This window comes from Myxine glutinosa, chromosome 9 (genome assembly GCF_964187855.1).
Source record: "Myxine glutinosa chromosome 9, kmMyxGlut1.1, whole genome shotgun sequence".
Taxonomy (NCBI): Eukaryota; Metazoa; Chordata; class Myxini; order Myxiniformes; family Myxinidae; genus Myxine; species Myxine glutinosa.
In genome coordinates, this window is record NC_136269.1 from 21,566,921 (window position 1) to 21,586,315 (window position 19,395).

General features: G+C 49.8%; 1 protein-coding gene across 9 annotated transcripts in view; it reads right to left on the reverse strand.

The window, feature by feature from the left end:
* Window positions 1-19,395, reverse strand: part of RUSF1 (RUS family member 1) — an 89,336-nt gene that overhangs the window by 61,079 nt on the left and 8,862 nt on the right. For all 9 annotated transcript variants that reach the window (XM_078784162.1, XM_078784159.1, XM_078784160.1 and 6 more), the window contains exons 2-4: window positions 12,378-12,512; window positions 3,109-3,186; window positions 2,700-2,814 (exon numbers count right to left, since the gene is read on the reverse strand). In XM_078784162.1, coding sequence (XP_078640288.1) covers window positions 2,700-2,814; window positions 3,109-3,186; window positions 12,378-12,506 — 322 coding nt within the window. In that variant the 5' untranslated portion in view covers window positions 12,507-12,512. The remainder of the gene's footprint in view (window positions 1-2,699; window positions 2,815-3,108; window positions 3,187-12,377; window positions 12,513-19,395) is intronic.

The following is a 19,395-nucleotide window of genomic DNA, read 5'->3' on the forward strand; positions in this document are numbered from 1 at the left end:
CACTCCAAATGCTAAAGCAAGGTTCCTTACTCCAAATGCTAAAGCAAGGTTCCTTACTCCAAATGCTAAAGCAAGGTTCCTTACTCCAAATGCTAAAGCAAGGTTCCTTACTCCAAATGCTAAAGCAAGGTTCCTTACTCCAAATGCTAAAGCAAGGTTCCTCACTCCAAATGCTAAAGCAAGGTTCCTCACTCCAAATGCTAAAGCAAGGTTCCTTACTCCAAATGCTAAAGCAAGGTTCCTTACTCCAAATGCTAAAGCAAGGTTCCTCACTCCAAATGCTAAAGCAAGGTTCCTCACTCCAAATGCTAAAGCAAGGTTCCTCACTCCAAATGCTAAAGCAAGGTTCCTTACGCCAAATGCTAAAGCAAGGTTCCTTACGCCAAATGCCAAAGCAAGGTTCCTTACTAATAATATATAACTGTGATAATACTAATTAATGATACGTGATGATGTGATATTACTGTGATAATATATGAAACAAGAATAACACACTGTAGAGCGCATACCTCCGCCAGGCTGAACAGTTTACGTTTTGTATCCACTGATTGGCCGGATCTGGATTCGGACCTGAACCAAAATCGAATCGGTTTGTTCTCGTCATCTACCCAACTCATCCACCTCGTTTTGTTACAAGTCGTGCACAACCTTTTGAGATATCCTGCGATATATCGATTTTGGCCCAATCAACCAATGGTGAAGGTGAAGAATAACTTAAAAATTACCGGATCCAGATCTGGATTTGAATCTTCACCAAAATTGAATCAAGTCTTCCTTGTCACACACACAACCTCTTCACCAAGTTCCATCCAAATCCATCCACAACCTTTTGAGATATCCTGCTATATATCGTTTTCGGTGTTGGTGCTGGTGTTGGTGCTAATCCCTGGTGTTGGGCTAGCGGCTAGGGTGCCGGCTTTGGATCCAAGGATCCTGGGTTCGAATCCCGGTCGATCGCTGAATTAACGCCAGGGGGGTTGACTCAGCCTGTCATCCTTCCGAGGTCGTTCCAAATCCCTGTTTGTCGTTAAAGGCGGCAAAAAGGGTTGGCGTCAGGAAGGGCATCCGGCCGTAAAACATTGCTTCAAAAAGGGGACCGAAAAACAACAACAACCACAGTTCCCGAAAAAGGCCAACCCCCGCTTGCGGGGAAAAATGGCCTCTAAAGGTGGTTTTTATATCGTTTTCGGCCCTATCAATCAATGGTGAATATTCACTTTTAAAAGTTCTAGTATCAAAATCCGGATCCGGATCTTAACCAAAATCTAAAATTTCGTCGTTGTCGCATACTCAACCACTCCACCAAATGTCATCCAAATCCTTCCAAACCTTTTGATGTATTTTGTTCACTGACAAAAAACAGACAGACAAATAGACAGAGGTGAAAACATAACCTCCATCCACCTTTGGGGGCGGAGGTAATAAAACAAGTACAAAAAGTTTTAATTAAAACAAAAGCCGCGTCGATGTTACACAATGCCTAGATACAGCGTTGCCTATAACGTCGATGTTATAGGCACAGGACATTCCTATTGATTCGATTACTTGATGTTATTTTTGTGCAACGTGAAAATATATCTCGGCAATTTCCCGTCTGTTATTTCGGGCGGTGTATGACTGACTATGCCGTGATTGTAAAAAAATATATCTCGGCAATTTCCCGTGTGTGGCGACGAATTTTTAATATATCTCGGCAATTTCCCGTCTGTTATTTCGGGCGGTGTATGACTGACCATGCCGTGATTGTAAAAAAATATATCTCGGCAATTTCCCATATGTGGCGACACGTGAACGAAGCTATGCTCCTCTCTCCACATTATTGTGACGACGTATAAATTAAATATTTCATCGTGACGATTGTCATCAAATGGACGAATTTTTAATATATCTCGGCATTTTCCCGTCTGTTATTTCAGGCGGTGTATGACTGACCATGCCGCGATTTAAAATATATATATATCTCGGCAATTTCCCGTGTGTGGCGACACGTGAACGAAGCTATGCTCCTCTCTCCACATTATTGTGACGACGTATAAATTAAATATTTCATCGTGACGATTGTCATCAAATGGACGAATTTTTAATATATCTCGGCATTTTCCCGTCTGTTATTTCGGGCGGTGTATGACTGACCATGCCGCGATTTAAACAAAATATATATATCTCGGCATTTTCCCGTCTGTTATTTCGGGCGGTGTATGACTGACCATGCCGCGATTTCAAAAATATATATCTCAATGGACTTGAAGTTACAGGCCTTTGAGAATTAATTTCGTTCTATAAAGGGCAACTTTCATTCGGATTTTCTTCCAGTTTTTTTTTCAACCGAGTCTAAAACTATGTTAGCGACTGTGAAAAATGAAATGATATATCGAATTTGATTTGAAAAAAACTGTGTGAGAGAGGAAGACACCACGGGCCTACAAAACAGGCCTCAAAGCTATGCGAGTTAATAAAATGGTGGATATTTGTTTATATGAAGCCTCTCCCACAATGGGTGGAGCTATGGTTCCCAGAATGGGTGGAGCTTTGAGGTTTTGTCTTCTCTGCAAGAACAAGAACAAGAACAAGAAGAACAACAACAACAACAGCAGAGTGCACTCTATGAGCAGCGTCTGCGACGCGGCTAAAAAGGGATGATTTAAGAAATCACTACTCATGTACGACCACCATGATGTGCTCCCCATTGTGGATGTCACCTCGAAGCAGCCATGTTGCTGTGGTGGCAGCAATGGAGGCAGAGCTATCACCAACACCAGCCCCTTTCAGCACACCTTGCAATGCGAGGCTTCCAGAAACACCACTGCAGAATGCCTATGGAATGAGCACACCACCTTACATAGTCCGCATTCGCTCAATCGAATCCCACACATCAGCACCAACACTGTCACATACAAAGATCTATCTTTCCTTTTTACCCTCTAAAATAGATCGGATGAACAAACGATCCTATCAGAGATGTTGTCCGCACTTGCCAAGTTCAGTGCGAGCGATTTTGAGACTTTCAGAGCATTCATCACAGGTACAGTACATATGTAAAATGAAGCAATGTTTTTGCAAGTGGTACATTGTATGGTATATTCAAACATGTTACCACACAATAGATACCTGCAATGTGTCCCAGGCTTGATATTGAATGTAGTCAGGACTTACACTGTCCGGATAACCCTGGGGTAGGAAGATATCCTAAACAAACGACACACAATTCAATAATGAACACACTCCTGGATCTCGTGGTTTGCTAAATGAAAAAGAGATCCCACTATTAAATCCAAAACAATGCACTTGGGAGCAAATGGCTTGATGATGGCATTCGTAACCGAACAATGAATGGGTTAACAGTATTTGCAATGGAGGATAATACAAAAGGTCGATGAAGGTTGAGCAGCAAAAAGGAGACCATGCAGTGTTAAGCAATGTCAGAAACCATCTCTTATCTTCCCCCATCCAAAACTTTGATCTCTTCTACCCCCGTTAATTCACCCCAGATCCACTAAAAAAAAAAAAAAAATACTGACTTCTTTCCTGGAAGTCTTAATGGTGCCCATGTGTTTTATACCTCTCCCACCCCCCCCCCCCCCCACCCCTTCCCATGCCTCCTCCCCCCAAGCCCTCTCCCTCCCACAGATCTCCCGATGTCCTCGTTCTCTGCTGTTGTATTTGTGTGCTTCCCTCTCTCTCCCCATCTTTTCTCCCGCTCCCTTTATTGTATGTTTTGTGTGTCAGTTTGTCTGTTTTGTGATTGATGTTAGCTCTTTTACGAGCCTCGATCTTGCATACAACAACAACAAAAAAACAAAAAAAACGATTAAATGTCCTCGAGAGAACATTTCAATGAACACAACCAGGTGGTTATTAAAAGGTCAAAGCCATTGAGGAATGTCGAGAATACAGAATGATGTACGAGCTTCTTGAGAAGTAAATTGGCCTATCCCATAACTAAAAATTAATTTTAAAGGTCAGGACACCTTTGGTATTTACATAATAGTAGTTTTGAACAAAATGTCTTTGTTCAATGGGAGTTTAATGGGATTACAAATAGGAACCTAAACTTTGGATCCCTCTTGATCATATTGTGCGGTATAGTCCACTTTACTTCTCAGGAACTCATATATCACATATAGGGCAATATGGTTGTATATGGATTACAAAGATGGACATATATTCACAGTACAAGACATTTGAAACTTTAATCGCAGCATCATGAGCCGTGGATCCAAGTGGAAAGGTTAAAAAAGCCAGCCCAGGCCAAGTATGGCATAGAACATGGGCCAAATTAAAGGCAGGGCAAACAGGGCAGCTGCCCTGGGACCCCAGGTTACCCAGTCCCCTGAGATATTAAAAAAGAATAAATTAGATAAATTAATTAGAATTACGCCTAGTTCCCCCGTCGGCGAAGTGATGTGAGTTGACAAAGTGGAAGACGCAAGGCGGCCATCTTTGGATTTTTATGTGGCGACCCAATTTTCAATAGCGTTCTTCCTTATGCCTAGACACACCCACACAACAACAAACAACAACATGCATTTTAAAGGCCATTTTCCCTGCTAGAGCGGGGGTTAGCCTTGCGGTCCCCATGACAATCTTCTCCATTTTGCCCTATTTTCTGCATCTCTCCTTGTTAACCCCCTTGCCCGCATTTCTTCTTCCACCATCTTTAGCCAAGTCTTTCTCGGTCTTCCCCGTCTTCTACTTCCTTCTACATTCATTTCCATCACTCTTCTCAACCAGTCACTTTCATCCTTCCTCAACACATGACCAAACCATCTCAACCTGTTCCTCTTCACAGCATCAATCACAGGCTCTATTCCCATCATCTTTCGCAATTCATCATTTCTCTTCCTCTCTCTCAACGATACTCCGCACATCCGTCGAACCATTCGCATTTCCACCCTTTCCAACCTTCGTTGCTGCTCTACGTTCATTACCCATGTCTCGCTCCCATAAATCATAACACTTCTCACACATGCAGCATACACCTTTCCTTTCAGCTTCAACGACACTCCCCTCATCATCAGCACGCCACTCAATTCCCGAAACTTCTTCCATGCACATCTCACTCGAGCAACCGTTGCCGAGTCTGATCCACCTTCTCCATTCAGCATGTCTCCGAGGTAGCAAAATGTTTTCACACCTTCCAGCTTCACGCCATCTCCAAGATCCAACTCAACATTTCCTCCATCTGCAGCTCCCTCTGTGCACACCTTACATTTGAATGTAGCTGCCACACTGGTTAATGACCCTCTCAGACCACTACATTTTTGATGAACCCACTCAGCACACATTGTACACTGAATGGAGTTCACTCCGACACCCTTCCTACACACAGCACAGGGCCACTTCCCAGTTCTTTCCACCTCACCACATGCTTTACCACTTGCTATCACCTTCGTCTTTCCGATATTCACCTTCAGACCTTTTGTCTCCATACATTCCTTCCACGTGTTCATCTTTTCCTTCAGTCCATCCATACTTTCCGCAATCAACACCAGATCATCTGCATACAACAACTCCCACGGTAAACCCTCCTTTACGTTCTGAGCCAGCACCTCCATCACAGCTACAAATAGTAGTGGACTTAGTACCGACCCCTGATGCACTCCCACCTTCACCTCAAACTCACCACTGTTCCCGTCCTTCGTCCTTACAGCTGTGCGCACTCTTTTGTACATTGCCATCACTACTCTGATCAACCATTCCTCCACTCCTAACTTCCTCAATGCCCATGTCAATACTTTGCGTGGAAACCGATCGAATGCTTTCTCCAGATCAACAAACCCAAGAAACAACTTCTTCCTCTTCTCCATGTACTTCTCCTGCAACTGCCTCACAATGAAAAGCGCGTCTGTCGTTCCTCTTCCTGGCATAAATCCAAACTGCATTTCGTCGATCTTCACTTTCTTCCTTATCCTCCTCTCCAACACCCTTTCCAATACCTTCATTCCATGCTCCAATAACTTTATCGCTCGGTGCGAGCCACACTCCAGAGGGTCACCTTTCCCCTTGTATAGAGGGACGAGGGTACTCAGTTCCCAATCCACTGGAATGCGGCCTTCTTTCACCACCAGATTACAGATCTCTGTCATTCTCTTCACACCCCAACTTCCTGCTGCCTTCAACATATCTCCCACAACTCCCGTCGGCCCTCCTGCTTTTCTACCCTTCATTGCTTTTATCGCTTCCTCAACTTCCTTCTCAGTTATCTTCTCTGCCGGTCCTAAAACTGGGTTACTCTCTATGTTGCCATCCCATTCATTCTCTGTATTCAACAGCATTTCCATATATCTTTTCCATCTTCCTTTAATTCCATCTGGGTCGACAACGATTTGTCCCACTTCATCCTTCAAGCAGCTCACCCCCATCACTTCATACCTCTCTTTCGCTATCTGCTTTGCAATCTTGAATACCGCTCTCTGACCCTCTTCCGAATCCAAGCGTTCTCCGAACATTTTCCTACATGCCTCCTGCGCCTTTGCTACCTCTTTCTTTGCAGCCTTCCTGGCTGCCTTATAACTTTCATGCTCTGCTGTTTCTGCTCCCGTACCCTTCGCCTTCTGCCACTCCTTGAACTTCTTCCTCTTCTCGTCAATCCTCTTTCCAACTTCATCATCCCACCACCATGTTTCCAAGTGCCTCGGTGGTCCTTTTGTCCATCCACATACCTCACCAACAGCTCCCAACAGACTAGCTTTCATTGACATCCAACCACTTTCAAGCTCAACCACATCATCCTCGACCCTACTCAGCCTCTCTTTTAATGCCTCCCTTACTGTCCCCTCTTTCAACCTCCACACCTTCATTCTCGGTTGGTACTTCACCCGCCGAGCTCTCCTCGCACCTTTCACCCTTACGTCGCAGACAACCAAGTGGTGCTGTGAAACAGCCTCCTCCCCCGGGATCACCTTTGTGTCTCGGAGGTGTTAAACCTCACACACCAGATTAGAAACACCCACACACCAGATTAGAATTTGGTACTTTGCTTATTTTTCAAGATATTCCGCTCACAAGGTTCAGACATATATATGGTGGCGGCCATCTTGGCGTTTGACGTGGCGACCCAATTTTCAATAGCGTTCTTCCTTACGCCTAGTTGCACCCACATACCAAATTAGAATTCGGTCCTTCGCTTACGCACGCACGCACGTCTGCACACACGGACGCATGGACGGACGGACAGACACACGGACGGAGGGGAAAACCATAGTCCCCCTTTCGCTCTGCAGTGCGATGGGGGACAAAAATTTAAATAAATTAGCATACGGATCTGGTCATTTTCTTTTTAAGTGATTCTTCACCATTGAGAGATGGGGCCAAAAACGATACATCGCACGATATTTCAAAAAATTGTGCACGAGTTTTGAGAAAACTTGGTGGATGAGTTGGGTAGGTGACCAGAAGAAGCTAATTTTCTTACAGGTCCAAATCCATATCCGACCTATCAGAGGGATATAAAATGTAAACCATTCAGCTTATTGGAGGTATGTACACTGTACCGAGTGCCTTTCTAGTTTCCCACTTTTAATGTGTCTTGGCGGGAAAGACAGTTGTGAAGTGAAGCGCCGCATCGTATTCCAGAACACTGCGCTGGTTAGCAACGATTTACAGGAGAGAAGGGCAGTACCTTGAGGTGTGCACCAATGGCAGCCCACCGCCATGGATCAAAAGGTGAAAATACGAACTTTGATCCCCGAGGATCTGCCTCTCCTGAACCTTGACCCTTCCAGTCTCTGCCCCGCTCAAGCAAGAAAAAAGGCGGAATGCAAAAGCTATTCGGTGCCTTCTGACTGAACCAGAGATCTGCTGCCACGGTGAGAGAGCAGAGAATCTGCTTGGGACCCGGACCAGAGAAGGACTCGTTGCCCTGAAGTCCAGGAGGCGCTGCGCAGGTATCGAGGATGGATCTGAGGTGTGAGACGGCACGGGTAGCAAGAGATCTCTGTGGAGGAATGAGGCTCCATACTGACGTACACATCCGTCCTTGCTATCCCCTTATTAATTAACACTTTGTCTCCCTTGATGCACAAAGAGCCAGCTGATGATAGAGGTAAAAGAGCTACCAACAAAAGAGCAGTCGACCACCTGCCTGTCAGTTGGTTCGGGCGGGCGTATTGATCCGCACCTCTCCCCTTTCCTCTCTGCCCACACCGCACACACCACAGCACAATACCAAACAGACCCTCCCTTCCCCCCTCCCTTCCTGTACCAGGATCAATACCCGTCCATCGACGATGCTTGGGTGAGTCCAGAGGCCCAACCTAAGCCCTGAACTTGACTATCCCCCTCCTCTTTGACTATCCTCCTCCTCTCTTCTTCCTGTTTGACTATCCCCCTCCTGTTTGACCACCTCCCCCCCCCCCCCCCCCTCCTGTTTGACTATCCGCCTCCTGTCTTCTTCCTGTTTGACTATCCCCCTCCTCTTTGACTATTCCCCTCCTCTCTCCTTCCTGTTTGACTATCCCCCTCCTCTCTTCTTCCTGTTTGACTATCCGCCTCCTGTCTTCTTCCTGTTTGACTATCCCCCTCCTGTTTGACCACCTCCCCCCCCCCCCCCCCCCTCCTGTTTGACTATCCGCCTCCTGTCTTCTTCCTGTTTGACTATCCCCCTCCTCTTTGACTATCCCCCTCCTCTCTCCTTCCTGTTTGACTATCCCCCTCCTCTCTCCTTCCTGTTTGACTATCCCCCTCCTCTTTGACTATCCCCCTCCTCTCTCCTTGCTGTTTGACTATCCCCGTCCTGTTTGACTATCCCCCTCCTCTCTTCTTCCTGTTTGACTATACTCCTCCTCTCTCCTTCCTGTTTGACTATCCCCCTCCTCTTTGACTATCCCCCTCCTCTCTCCTTGCTGTTTGACTATCCCCCTCCTCTCTCCTTGCTGTTTGACTATCCCCATCCTGTTTGACTATCCCCCTCCTCTCTTCTTCCTGTTTGACTATCCCCCTCCTCTCTTCTTCCTGTTTGACTATCCCCCTCCTCTCTTCTTCCTGTTTGACTATCCCCCTCCTCTTTGACTGTTTGCTTGTGCCTTTTTGATCATTGTAAATGTGTTGCTTGATTGTCCTTTGTGAATACTTGCATGCTGCAATTCTTTGGTAAACTGTTGTTTCCAACCTGCCCGTTTCATCTCTTCCCTGTTGACTCGATTAAGGAGTACTAGTGATAGACGGGGACGTTTTACCCCAACCAATTCAATTGGCTCCTTAACTTTAGCCGAAACGTATTTGGCAGCTCCGCTCAGCTACACCTGATTAAGCAGAGAAGACATACATATCAAGGGTGCGAGCCCCTTTAATATTGGCAAACCACTGGAAAGGTAACGCGTGTTGCAGTGAGGGCCCTGCCAGGTTTGATGGTATCAATCGGCGTTCGTGGTTGATGAGCAACCCGCCGGACCGCAGAGTTATCCTTGGCCAGTGGCCTCAAGACCCAGAGTTCGGGAGAAGTCTGAGATGTTCCCCCTCGTGGTAAACCCCAAAATCGGACCGTTCTGGTTGCCCGGTTCAAATCCAGCAGGTTGCGTCAGTGACCGCAAAAGACGATCGCTTTGAGACCTCCCTGCCGGATCTGCATCTGAAGGCTGAGTTACCCGTGCAGATTGCAAGTCCCAAACCAGCCCAGTATTGTGCCGCCGATAGGCATCACGTGATTGGGCGGAGCGACCCCTCCTCTTGAGCTCTGAACCATCATCGCCCTGATTCATTTTGCCACCTAAACTTGCAGTTAGGGCCTAACAGAACGCTAAAAAGACCATAAAAGACTGATTATAGAGGGCAGAATGGTAAAAATGTGTCAAAAGGGTTGATTCTTTTAGATACACAAGATAGGGAAGGTTAAAGGTGTCTAACGATTAGTCGATTACCTAACCTACACATATCTAATATCACAATGAATTAATTAATTAACTATTAAGCTGAAACACTCATTTTAAGATTTTGTAGAAAGGTAATGTGGTATGTCCAGTTATTATTGACAATATCGGTTTTCTTACATGTACCTTTGTTTTACTGTACAATAAACGTGTTCATGACTTTCGGTACGGCCCAAGTATATTGCAACAGTCATCAGTCTTCCAGTTGCCCAGTACGAGTCCGATGAGTTGTATAAACATGACCGCGACGATCGATCGCTTCGGGATGTTCCTCACAGAATCACGTGTATAAAAGCCTCAATACTGTGTGAATTGGAAGTCCGATTCCACCGAGCAGCACGTAGTATGCAAATGAGGCCGAGTGAACCTGATGTGGGACATGCTGTTGACCCACTTGGCAAATTAGCCCTTAATGGGTTCTTCCTTAATCACCTCAAGAGAACCACAACTACCAGAATTCACCTTGAGACCAAGTATACAGGAGAAACAATGGCCACGCGGAGGGATTACAAGAAAATAATAATTATAATAAATAAATAATATAAAATAAATATTATTTTAAAAATATTATATTGTTACGGATCTCGGGGGTCGGCGCTCCCATTATCAAGGGGGGGGTTAATCCCCTTGTCTTTTTAGCTGGCCATCCCGAGTCCTGGAAGTTATAACGTCCTTCCCGGCGCGGTGTTAGGTAGGGTTTGCTAGGCCTAGGGGTTCGCTGCTACCTAAGTACTAACGCCAGCTGGAAACGAGGGAATAACTCACACTCGAACCACGGATACGATGGAAAATGCCGAGCGGATAGCAATCCGCGATCCGAGCTGTTAACAATGAGACTAAACCCGATTCTGAGCGGTTCCTAATCATGCCACAGGTACTCAATTGAGAAAAGACGAAAGTGAAGGGATTACGACGAAACCAGAAAGAACAGGTGAATTTATTACAAACAAAAAGAGGAAAGGAAAGAATGTACAAGAAAGGAAGAAGAAGAAGCAGGACACAGGGCAGTCTCAAAGCAGTCTTATTCTATACCCCAGACAAACATACACACTCACACGGGGATTGTAGCTGGTAGGTGGAAGGTCCAGGTAGAGGGTCCGGTGATGGGGTCCAGGCTCCCGGTGAGGCTCCAGTCCAGCGGGCGAACACCCGGCAGGCAGCTCCGCGTATCGTTGGAACGCGACCGGACCTTACATATAGGGGGGGGGGGGGGGGGGGGGGGGGGAGGCTGGTGTCCTGTATGTGTGCGCTCCCGGACAAGTTCGTTAATAAGCGCATCTCCAACCAGACTCGTTCAAATGCGCTCTCTCCCACCAGTCCGTTTGTAATGCACGCTGCCGACCAAGTCCAACCAGCGCTCTCTCATCAAAAGAAGTCCATGTGCACAGTCTTGTTAATAGCGCCGCTCTCACACAAGTCCTTTGCAAATGTGCGCGCCTCCAACACCGCGTAAGTCCTTTTTACCGCCAACCTTCCACTCGAGTGCTGCCGTATCTCTCTACCGTATCTCTCTCAAAGGGCTTTGCGTTCGCGCTTATATAACGTGCCACGCGATCACTACGCGGGCCTCAAGGCCACGCCTGTCGGTGATGTTACCTCAGCCCTGGTTGGCTGATGAGGGCTTACCAGCCACGCCTTTGACGGCTGGTTGACAGGCCACACCTTCTTCTTGGCGTTCCGCCCCCTTTTTCCTCGGGCCTGACTGCATGGTTTATGGCGGCGCTTGAGCGAATGCTAAGGCACCGACTGTAGGGGCGCGTGGTGGCTCGCTTGGAGAGGGAGGTCGCAAAATGGACGGAATGGGCCTAATCTTATTTGATTGACGCAACGCAGATTCAACTATTGGAAACACGGCCTTATCTAAAACACATAATAATGAAATAACTAAAGTTCTATGGTGGCCTATGTGTTGCTTGTGGACTAACTAGGGGTGCTACCTTTAACCTTTAATGTCATATTTACAAGTGATGTCATATTTACAAGTGTGGGTTCTAAAACCGCAACAATATATTTTTGAAATACACCTTTTGAAATATTATAAAAAGAAATAATAATTACAATAAATAATAAAACACGGGGAGGAAATCACGCATGACGCGACGTACCCCTCCCTTTTCAGTCTCCATTGGGACATGGCCCAGTCTAGGGGTGGTGGTCCCTTGCCCGACCTTTCACCCAAATGGCCCAGGTGTTGCAGCAGCAGCAGCTATGGTTCCTGAGCAGACTTCTCCCAACAAAACTAGTGCCGACGGCCTGTCTGATGCTTAAAAGAGGTATTTAGGACATATTACAACGGCTAGGACTGTAAATAAAGGCTCGCAGGGGTTGGCGTGTTTTTAGACACATACACCAGGGTGGGTCGATGTCGTCTATCTATTACATATGATATATATATATCTAATATCACAATTAATTACCTCACACTTCCTCCATTACATTTACTAAGGAGCTAACTCAACTATACTATGCAATGCAATGTTAACCTCCACAACAACATAAATCACTGCTTACCCGTAGATGATCCCAAAGATGGAGTCGACTTGATGAGCTTGGATGTAATTGGATGGATCCATCAGGATCAGTTTGGTAACTCCGCTTTCTGTAACCTCCATAACTTTCAGTGGCTATTGCTTTAACCATTGTAACCTTGAAGAATGAGCATTGGAAATTAAAAAAGGGCCAAAAAGAAAAGAAAAAGGTTATGCAAACATTAAGAAAATAAAAGAGCACACAAAGTCATTTTCCAGATTAAATTCCTTCACTCAGGCTCAAATAATATGGCCCTTGGATTTTTGAGAACTAGTACATCCACTCCATACGGGAGCGGTCGGAAGGGTCATGGTATTATCCTCTTTGGGGTATACAGATTACAGTAGATCTAGGCTTGGGATTCAAGAACGTCAGGGTGTGTTCATTTACCAAGGTTCTTGTGGAGTTCCCACCAAGTGGTTTAAGAATTCGAGCAAGTACTCCATGAAAAACCGTTGATAAGGAACGGCCGGCTTGGCAAGCGCTAGCTAGCTGCTTGGTAACTGAACACACCCCGGGTTTCCTCCCTTTCAGTTTAGTGTTAAACAGCAGGGGCAACTGTTTCAAAAGGTAATCATACGCGTTTGAGTGTGTTGCCCCATGAAACGTCACGATAAGGTATTTATAAACGTTAACACGGCGTTTGTCCAAGGAGGTATCATTAGTAATAATATTGTTTTGTAATAACAATGTTACGATATTATCATGGGTGTTGTTATTAGGGGACCATTGGTGCCCTTTTGAAATTGCTAAGATTATTATTATTATTATTATTATTATTATTCTGATTCTATGAAATTTGTTGGCAACCTACAGGTCAAACCGTTCATCGTAGGAATTTGAAACTTTGACCATGTATGGTATACCACTTCACTTGATGCATATCCTAAGTATGATGTCATAGGTCACGTGACCTCATGGCCATATTGGATTTATTGAAAATCTTAAAAATCTCCTCCCTCATTTTTTGATCGATTGAGTTGAAACTTTGACCACTTATAGAATATCACTTGATTGGAGGCATATCCTAAATATGATGTCATAGGTCATGTGACCTGGCAGCCATGTTGAATTTCATGCAAACCTTTAAAATGCATCTCTGCCTTCATTTTTCATTTCTTCAGAAAATTTCATTTTCTGCCATCGATTCAATTCAAACTTTAAACAATCGGATCCGGGCTGTATTTGTCAATGACTCTGGCGTGCACTTGTCCAATTAGGATGGAGCGTCTTGTTCCCTGGACCATCACTGCTCGCAGTTTTAATTACTTTTGTTATTATAAGCCGCCTTGGAAAAACGCCACGATAAGCTATCTTAACACGGATATACACCTTAAAACGGATTTCGCCCAAGGCGGAATCCTCCTTGTGGAGGGGGGCAAATGAAGTCGCTAGAACCTCCGCTGTGTGACCCTTCATCCTCCTGTTAAGTTTGGTTGAGATTGGATAAGTAACGACTGAATGTATTGCAACAGACAGACACTAAATTGCGTATTTTAGTACGAAGATGATAACCTTCGAGAAAAACTCCTTTGAATGTCATATATGATAGAAATCTGCCAAGAAACTCGTCGATCTAATGAGAAACTTTTGTTTTGCAAGAGAAAACATTGTTTAGACAAAATGACATCAAAATGAATTCAGAGAAACGAGGTTACACATCACTGATGTTAAATCTGACAATTGCTCTCACCAATTAGTGGCATGTTGTGGCAGCAGAGATGCAATCATAGCAAATGATGAACAAAATAAAGGTGTTACCATCAGGCCAACTGTCACTGACCATCTGAAACAGCTCCTCAAAATAGAAAATGCAGCAAGAAAGTAAATCCTGCAACCATCTTCTTTAAGGTTCCCAAAAGTATCTCTCAGAGTACAGGTCCGTGAATCGGAACTCCAAAAAGCAATCATGTTCCGACAAGGTACATTCCCTAAAGGTCATCATGGTGGTGGGGACAGAACAACCATCGCATAGGATTGCTGTTTCTTGATGAAAGCGCAGTAGAACCAACCGGTCGACATCAGGTCCTATGTTGACCAAATATCTCTTAGGATGCCACAGGTGTGTTTCAGCATTCAAAACGTTCAGCAGACTTTGGAAAACTGATATTTACCCATTGCGAACATAGATTCACATCTCCTTTAGCGTAGAGCACCATACGTTAGCCGAGGTTCGCCTAGATATTTGATGAAGACCAAGGACACTCCTGATGACTGGAAATCAACGAGTGCAGCCTTTGAGACTGTATTTTAGCCAGAAAAAGGTGTGGCAATGTACATGGTGGTGTTCCGACTATGGTTTGAACCATCCATTATTGTGGCCACACAGTCTGTGGAGAAATCTGGCAGGGCAATGGTGTTCGGTTGAGGTCCATGACCACTTGGTGCATAACTTTTCTGGCATTGTTGGTACTGAAGGAGCTCGGGCTCCCACGTCGATTGGAAGAATGGACGCGACAAAAAGCTGGAATTCGTCCGAGTTGCTTTATTCAAACAAAACACTCAGGTACTCTGAAAAGCCCGTTTATCGGGCAGCAATATATATACACACATTATCCCGGAGCGTTTGCCCAGGAAAGGCGAGAGGAGGCGTGGCCGAGCGTCCTGGCTGCGGCCTGGCAAGTTGAGGGCGAGCCTGCCCGGGCATCCCGACCGAGGCCTGGCAAGTTGAGCGCGGGCCTGCCCGGGCGTCCTGGACGAGCCCGGCATGGTGATCGCTCCGCGTCCTTGATAGGTGCAAGGCGATTGTGAAAACCCAGCGGTAGCCGCTACACACGTCCCCCCAGAATCGACTTGCACCGGCAGGGTCAATTTGAGGGGGGTCCTGATGACCCGGCCGAAGCGACCCCTGGCGGGTCGTGGGGGGGAGGGGGTCCGGTGTGGTGGTGGGCGGTCGAGTGGGGGGCACCGTGGACGGGGGGCGGCCTCGCCGCGGCGGAAGGGCCACCCATGGTGGTTGGTCGACGTCCACGTGCGCCGGCTTGAGGCGGTCCACCGCAATCCGGTCCGACCTGCCGCCGATGTCGATGACGAACGACTTGTCGTCCCGTCGCAGGACCCGGAAGGGCCCGTCGTACGGCGGCCGGAGTGGCCCCCGATGTGCGTCGTGACGCACAAAAACATACTCCGCTGTGCGAAGTGCTGGGGGGACGTAGGACTGGGGGTCACCGTGGTGGGATGTTGGCACGGGGGCAAACCGTCGGGCGGCCTCCTGGAGGTCCGAGCGCTGGTGAGCTGCGGACCAGGGACTGGTAGCGTCGGGCACGAATTCGCCCGGGACGCGTAGCGCCTGGCCGTAGACAAGCTCGGCGGTGGATGCCTGGAGGTCCTCCTTGGGGGCCGTGCAGAGGTCCAAAAGGACCCACGGCAGCCGGTCGGCCCAACCGCCGTCTTGAAGGCCAGCCATGAGCGCGGCCTTCATGGAGCGGTGGAATCGCTCGCACAACCCGTTTGCTTGGGGGTGGTAGGCCGTAGTACGGTGGAGCTTGACCCCCAGGTTGCGGGCGACCGTGCCCCACAGCTCGGAGGTGAACTGTGGTCCGCGGTCTGACGAGATGTCCGCCGGTGCGCCGAAGCGGGCGACCCAGGTGGCGATGAAAGCCTGCGCCACGTCGGCGGTGGTGGTGGAGACGAGGGGAACGGCCTCCGGCCACCTGGTGGTCCTGTCCACCATGGTGAGCAGGTGTGTGAACCCCTGTGACGGGGGGAGGGGGCCCACCAGATCCACGTTGACGTGGTCGAAACGTCGTTCGGGCACGGTGAAAGGTGCCAGCGGGGCCTGGGTGTGTCGGTGGACCTTGGCCCGTTGGCAGGCTGTGCAGGTGCTGGTCCAATCGCGGACGTCCCGACGAAGGCCGTGCCAGACGAATCGCGCCGACACCAGCTTCTGGGAAGCTTTCCGGCCCGGGTGGGAAAGGCCGTGGAGGGAGGCGAAGATGCGGCGTTGCCAGGTGACGGGCACGATGGGGCGAGGCTGGCCTTGGGAGACGTCGCAGAGCAGGACAGTGTCCGCGAAGGGGATGTCGGCCAAGCGGAGGCCCGTGTCCGCCGCCTGGAGGGCTTGCATCGTAGTGTCGGTGGTTTGGTCCGCCGCCATAAGCACGAAGTCCACGCCCAGGTGGACCGCGTTCGCGCTGGCCCGGGAAAGACAGTCGGCCACGGCGTTGTTTTTGCCGGCGACGTGCCGGATGTCCGTGGTAAACTCCGACACGGCGGAGAGGTGGCGCTGTTGGCGGGCCGACCACGGCTCCGTGACCTTGGCCATTGCGTAAACCAACGGCTTGTGGTCGACGAACGCCGTGAAAGGTCGGCCCTCCAGGAGGTGGCGGAAATGGCGGACGGCCAGGTGTAGACCGAGGAGCTCAAGGTCAAACGTGCTGTATTTGAGCTCGTTCGGCCGGAGCTGCCAGCTGAAAAAAGCGAGTGGCTGCCAAACCCCGTTCACCCATTGCTCATGTACGGCGCCCACCGCGTAGTCGGAGGCATCCGTGGTGATGGCGATGGGAGCGTTGAGCACCCGGTGAGCGAGCAGTGTTGCGTCGGCGAGGGCCCGCTTTGAGCTTTGGAAGGCCGCGTCCATTGCTGCGGACCAGGCGATGTTGTGCTTGGCCGGCTTGCCCCGGAGGGCTTCGTAGAGGGGCCGCATGAGTTGAGCAGTGCGGGGCATGAAGCGGTGATAAAAATTCACCATTCCCAGGAATTCCTGCAGGGCCTTTATGGTGCGGGGATGCGGGAACGTGGTGATGGCCTCGACCTTGGTTGGCAGCGGTACGGCCCCGTTCTTGGTGATGTGGTGGCCCAAAAAATCAACGGCCGTCGTGCCGAAGTGGCATTTGGCCGAGTTGACGATGAGGCCGTGCTCACTGAGGCGCCCGAACAGTGTTCGGAGGTGGAGGAGGTGCTCGGCCCGGGACGTGCTGGCGACGAGGATGTCGTCCAGGTAAACGAAAAGGAACGGCAGGTCACGCAGCACGCCGTCCATCAAGCGCTGGAACGCCTGAGCCACGTTCTTGAGACCAAACGGCATCCGTAAGAATTCGAATAAGCCGAACGGCGTGATGACTGCCGTTTTAGGGACGTCGGCCGCCCTGACAGGTACCTGGTGATATCCCCGTATGAGATCAATTTTCGAAAAAATGACCCGTCCCGCCAGACGGGCGGAGAAGTCTTGGATGTGCGGGATCGGATACCTGTCGGGGGTGGTAGCGTCATTAAGGTGGCGGTAGTCGCCACATGGGCGCCAGCCGCCCCCTGGCTTTGGGACGATGTGTAGTGGCGAAGCCCACGCGCTATCGGAGCGCCGCACGATGCCGAGGTGTTCTAAAGCGTCGAACTCGGCTTTGGCCACGGCGAACTTGGCTGGGTCGAGGCGGCGGGCTCTGGCGTAGACCGGCGGGCCCGTGATTGGTATGTGGTGCTCGATCCCATGCCGTACTGCGACGGCCGAAAACGTCGGCCGCGTGAGGGCCGGGAACTCCGTGAGCAGGCGAGCAAACTCGTTCGCCGCCGGGAGGGCGCATGCCAGCTCGGTCGGCGCGGAGCTGCTCAATGTGCATACCAGGGAGCTGAAGGTTTCGGCGTTGATTAAACGACGCCGTTGGACGTCCACCAGCAGTCCGTGTGCGCAGAGGAAGTCGGCGCCTAGCAGAGCCATGGGCACGTTTGCGGTTACAAACGTCCAAGCAAAGCGTTGGCCGCCGAAGCAGAAGGTGACGTTGCGTGGGCCGAAGGTGCGGATGGCCGATCCGTTGGCCGCAACCAAGGAGGGGCCGCAAACCGTGGACTGCCTGTCTTGGTCAGAGGCGGGTATGACGCTCAGTTGGGCGCCGGTGTCGCACAGGAAGCGCCGTCCGGACGCTTTATCCGTGATGAACAGTAAGTTGCCCGTGTGGCCGGCGCTCATGGCTGGTAATGAACGCCGGCCCGGCCGTTTCCCGGCCTGCCGAAGGTGCACGGGGGTCGGCATGTCCGGGCCTTCTGTCCGAACCTGGCATGATAGTAACACCACGCTTGGGCAGGTGGAGGCCCCGGTTGTCGTGCTGGAGGTGGTCGGCTCGGTGTAGCGGCCGCCAATTGCGTCGGCAGTTCGGTCGTCGACCGTGCCGGGTGCTCGGGCGCCATGGGTGTTGCGTCGGACGGCGGTGGGCCCCAGGTCGCTGCTGCGATGCGCTGGCCTGCGGCGGAGATCTTGTCGGCTTCCCTGGCAAGGGCACGGGGATCCGTGATCGTCGTGCTTGCCAGGGCGAGGCGTACCGGGCTAGGCAGCTGACGGAGGAACAGCTCCCGGAACAGGAATGCCGGAGAGTGCTCGCCGAGCAGCGAAAGCATGTAGTCCATTCGCTCGGAAGGGCGCGTGTCGCCGAGCTCGGGCAGTCGAGCAGGCGCCGTGCGCGTTCCGCCGATGGGAGGGTGAAAGCGTCGAGGAGAAGCTTTTTAATCGCGCCGTATTTGTCAGCGGCTGGCGGGCTCTCGAGGAGGCTCAGGGTGCGGGCCGCGGTGGCTGAACCGAGCGCTGCTACCACATGGTGGAAGCGGGTGTCGTCGGCCGTGATGCCTCGCAGGGTGAACAGGGAGTCCGCCTGTGCGAACCAAACCGCCGCGTGAGCCTCCCAGAAGGTAGGCAGTTTAAGGGCCACTGCCGTGTCCATGTCGGTAGGTCACCAATGAAGGAGGTCGGGCTCCCACGTCGATCGGAAGAATGGACGCGACAAAAAGCTGGAATTCGTCCGAGTTGCTTTATTCAAACAAAACACTCAGGTACTCTGAAAAGCCCGTTTATCGGGCAGCTATATATATACACACATTATCCCGGAGCGTTTGCCCAGGAAAGGCGAGAGGGGGCGTGGCCGAGCGTCCTGGCTGCGGCCTGGCAAGTTGAGGGCGAGCCTGCCCGGGCATCCCGACCGAGGCCTGGCAAGTTGAGCGCGGGCCTGCCCGGGCGTCCTGGGCGAGCCCGGCATGGTGATCGCTCCGCGTCCTTGATAGGTGCAAGGCGATTGTG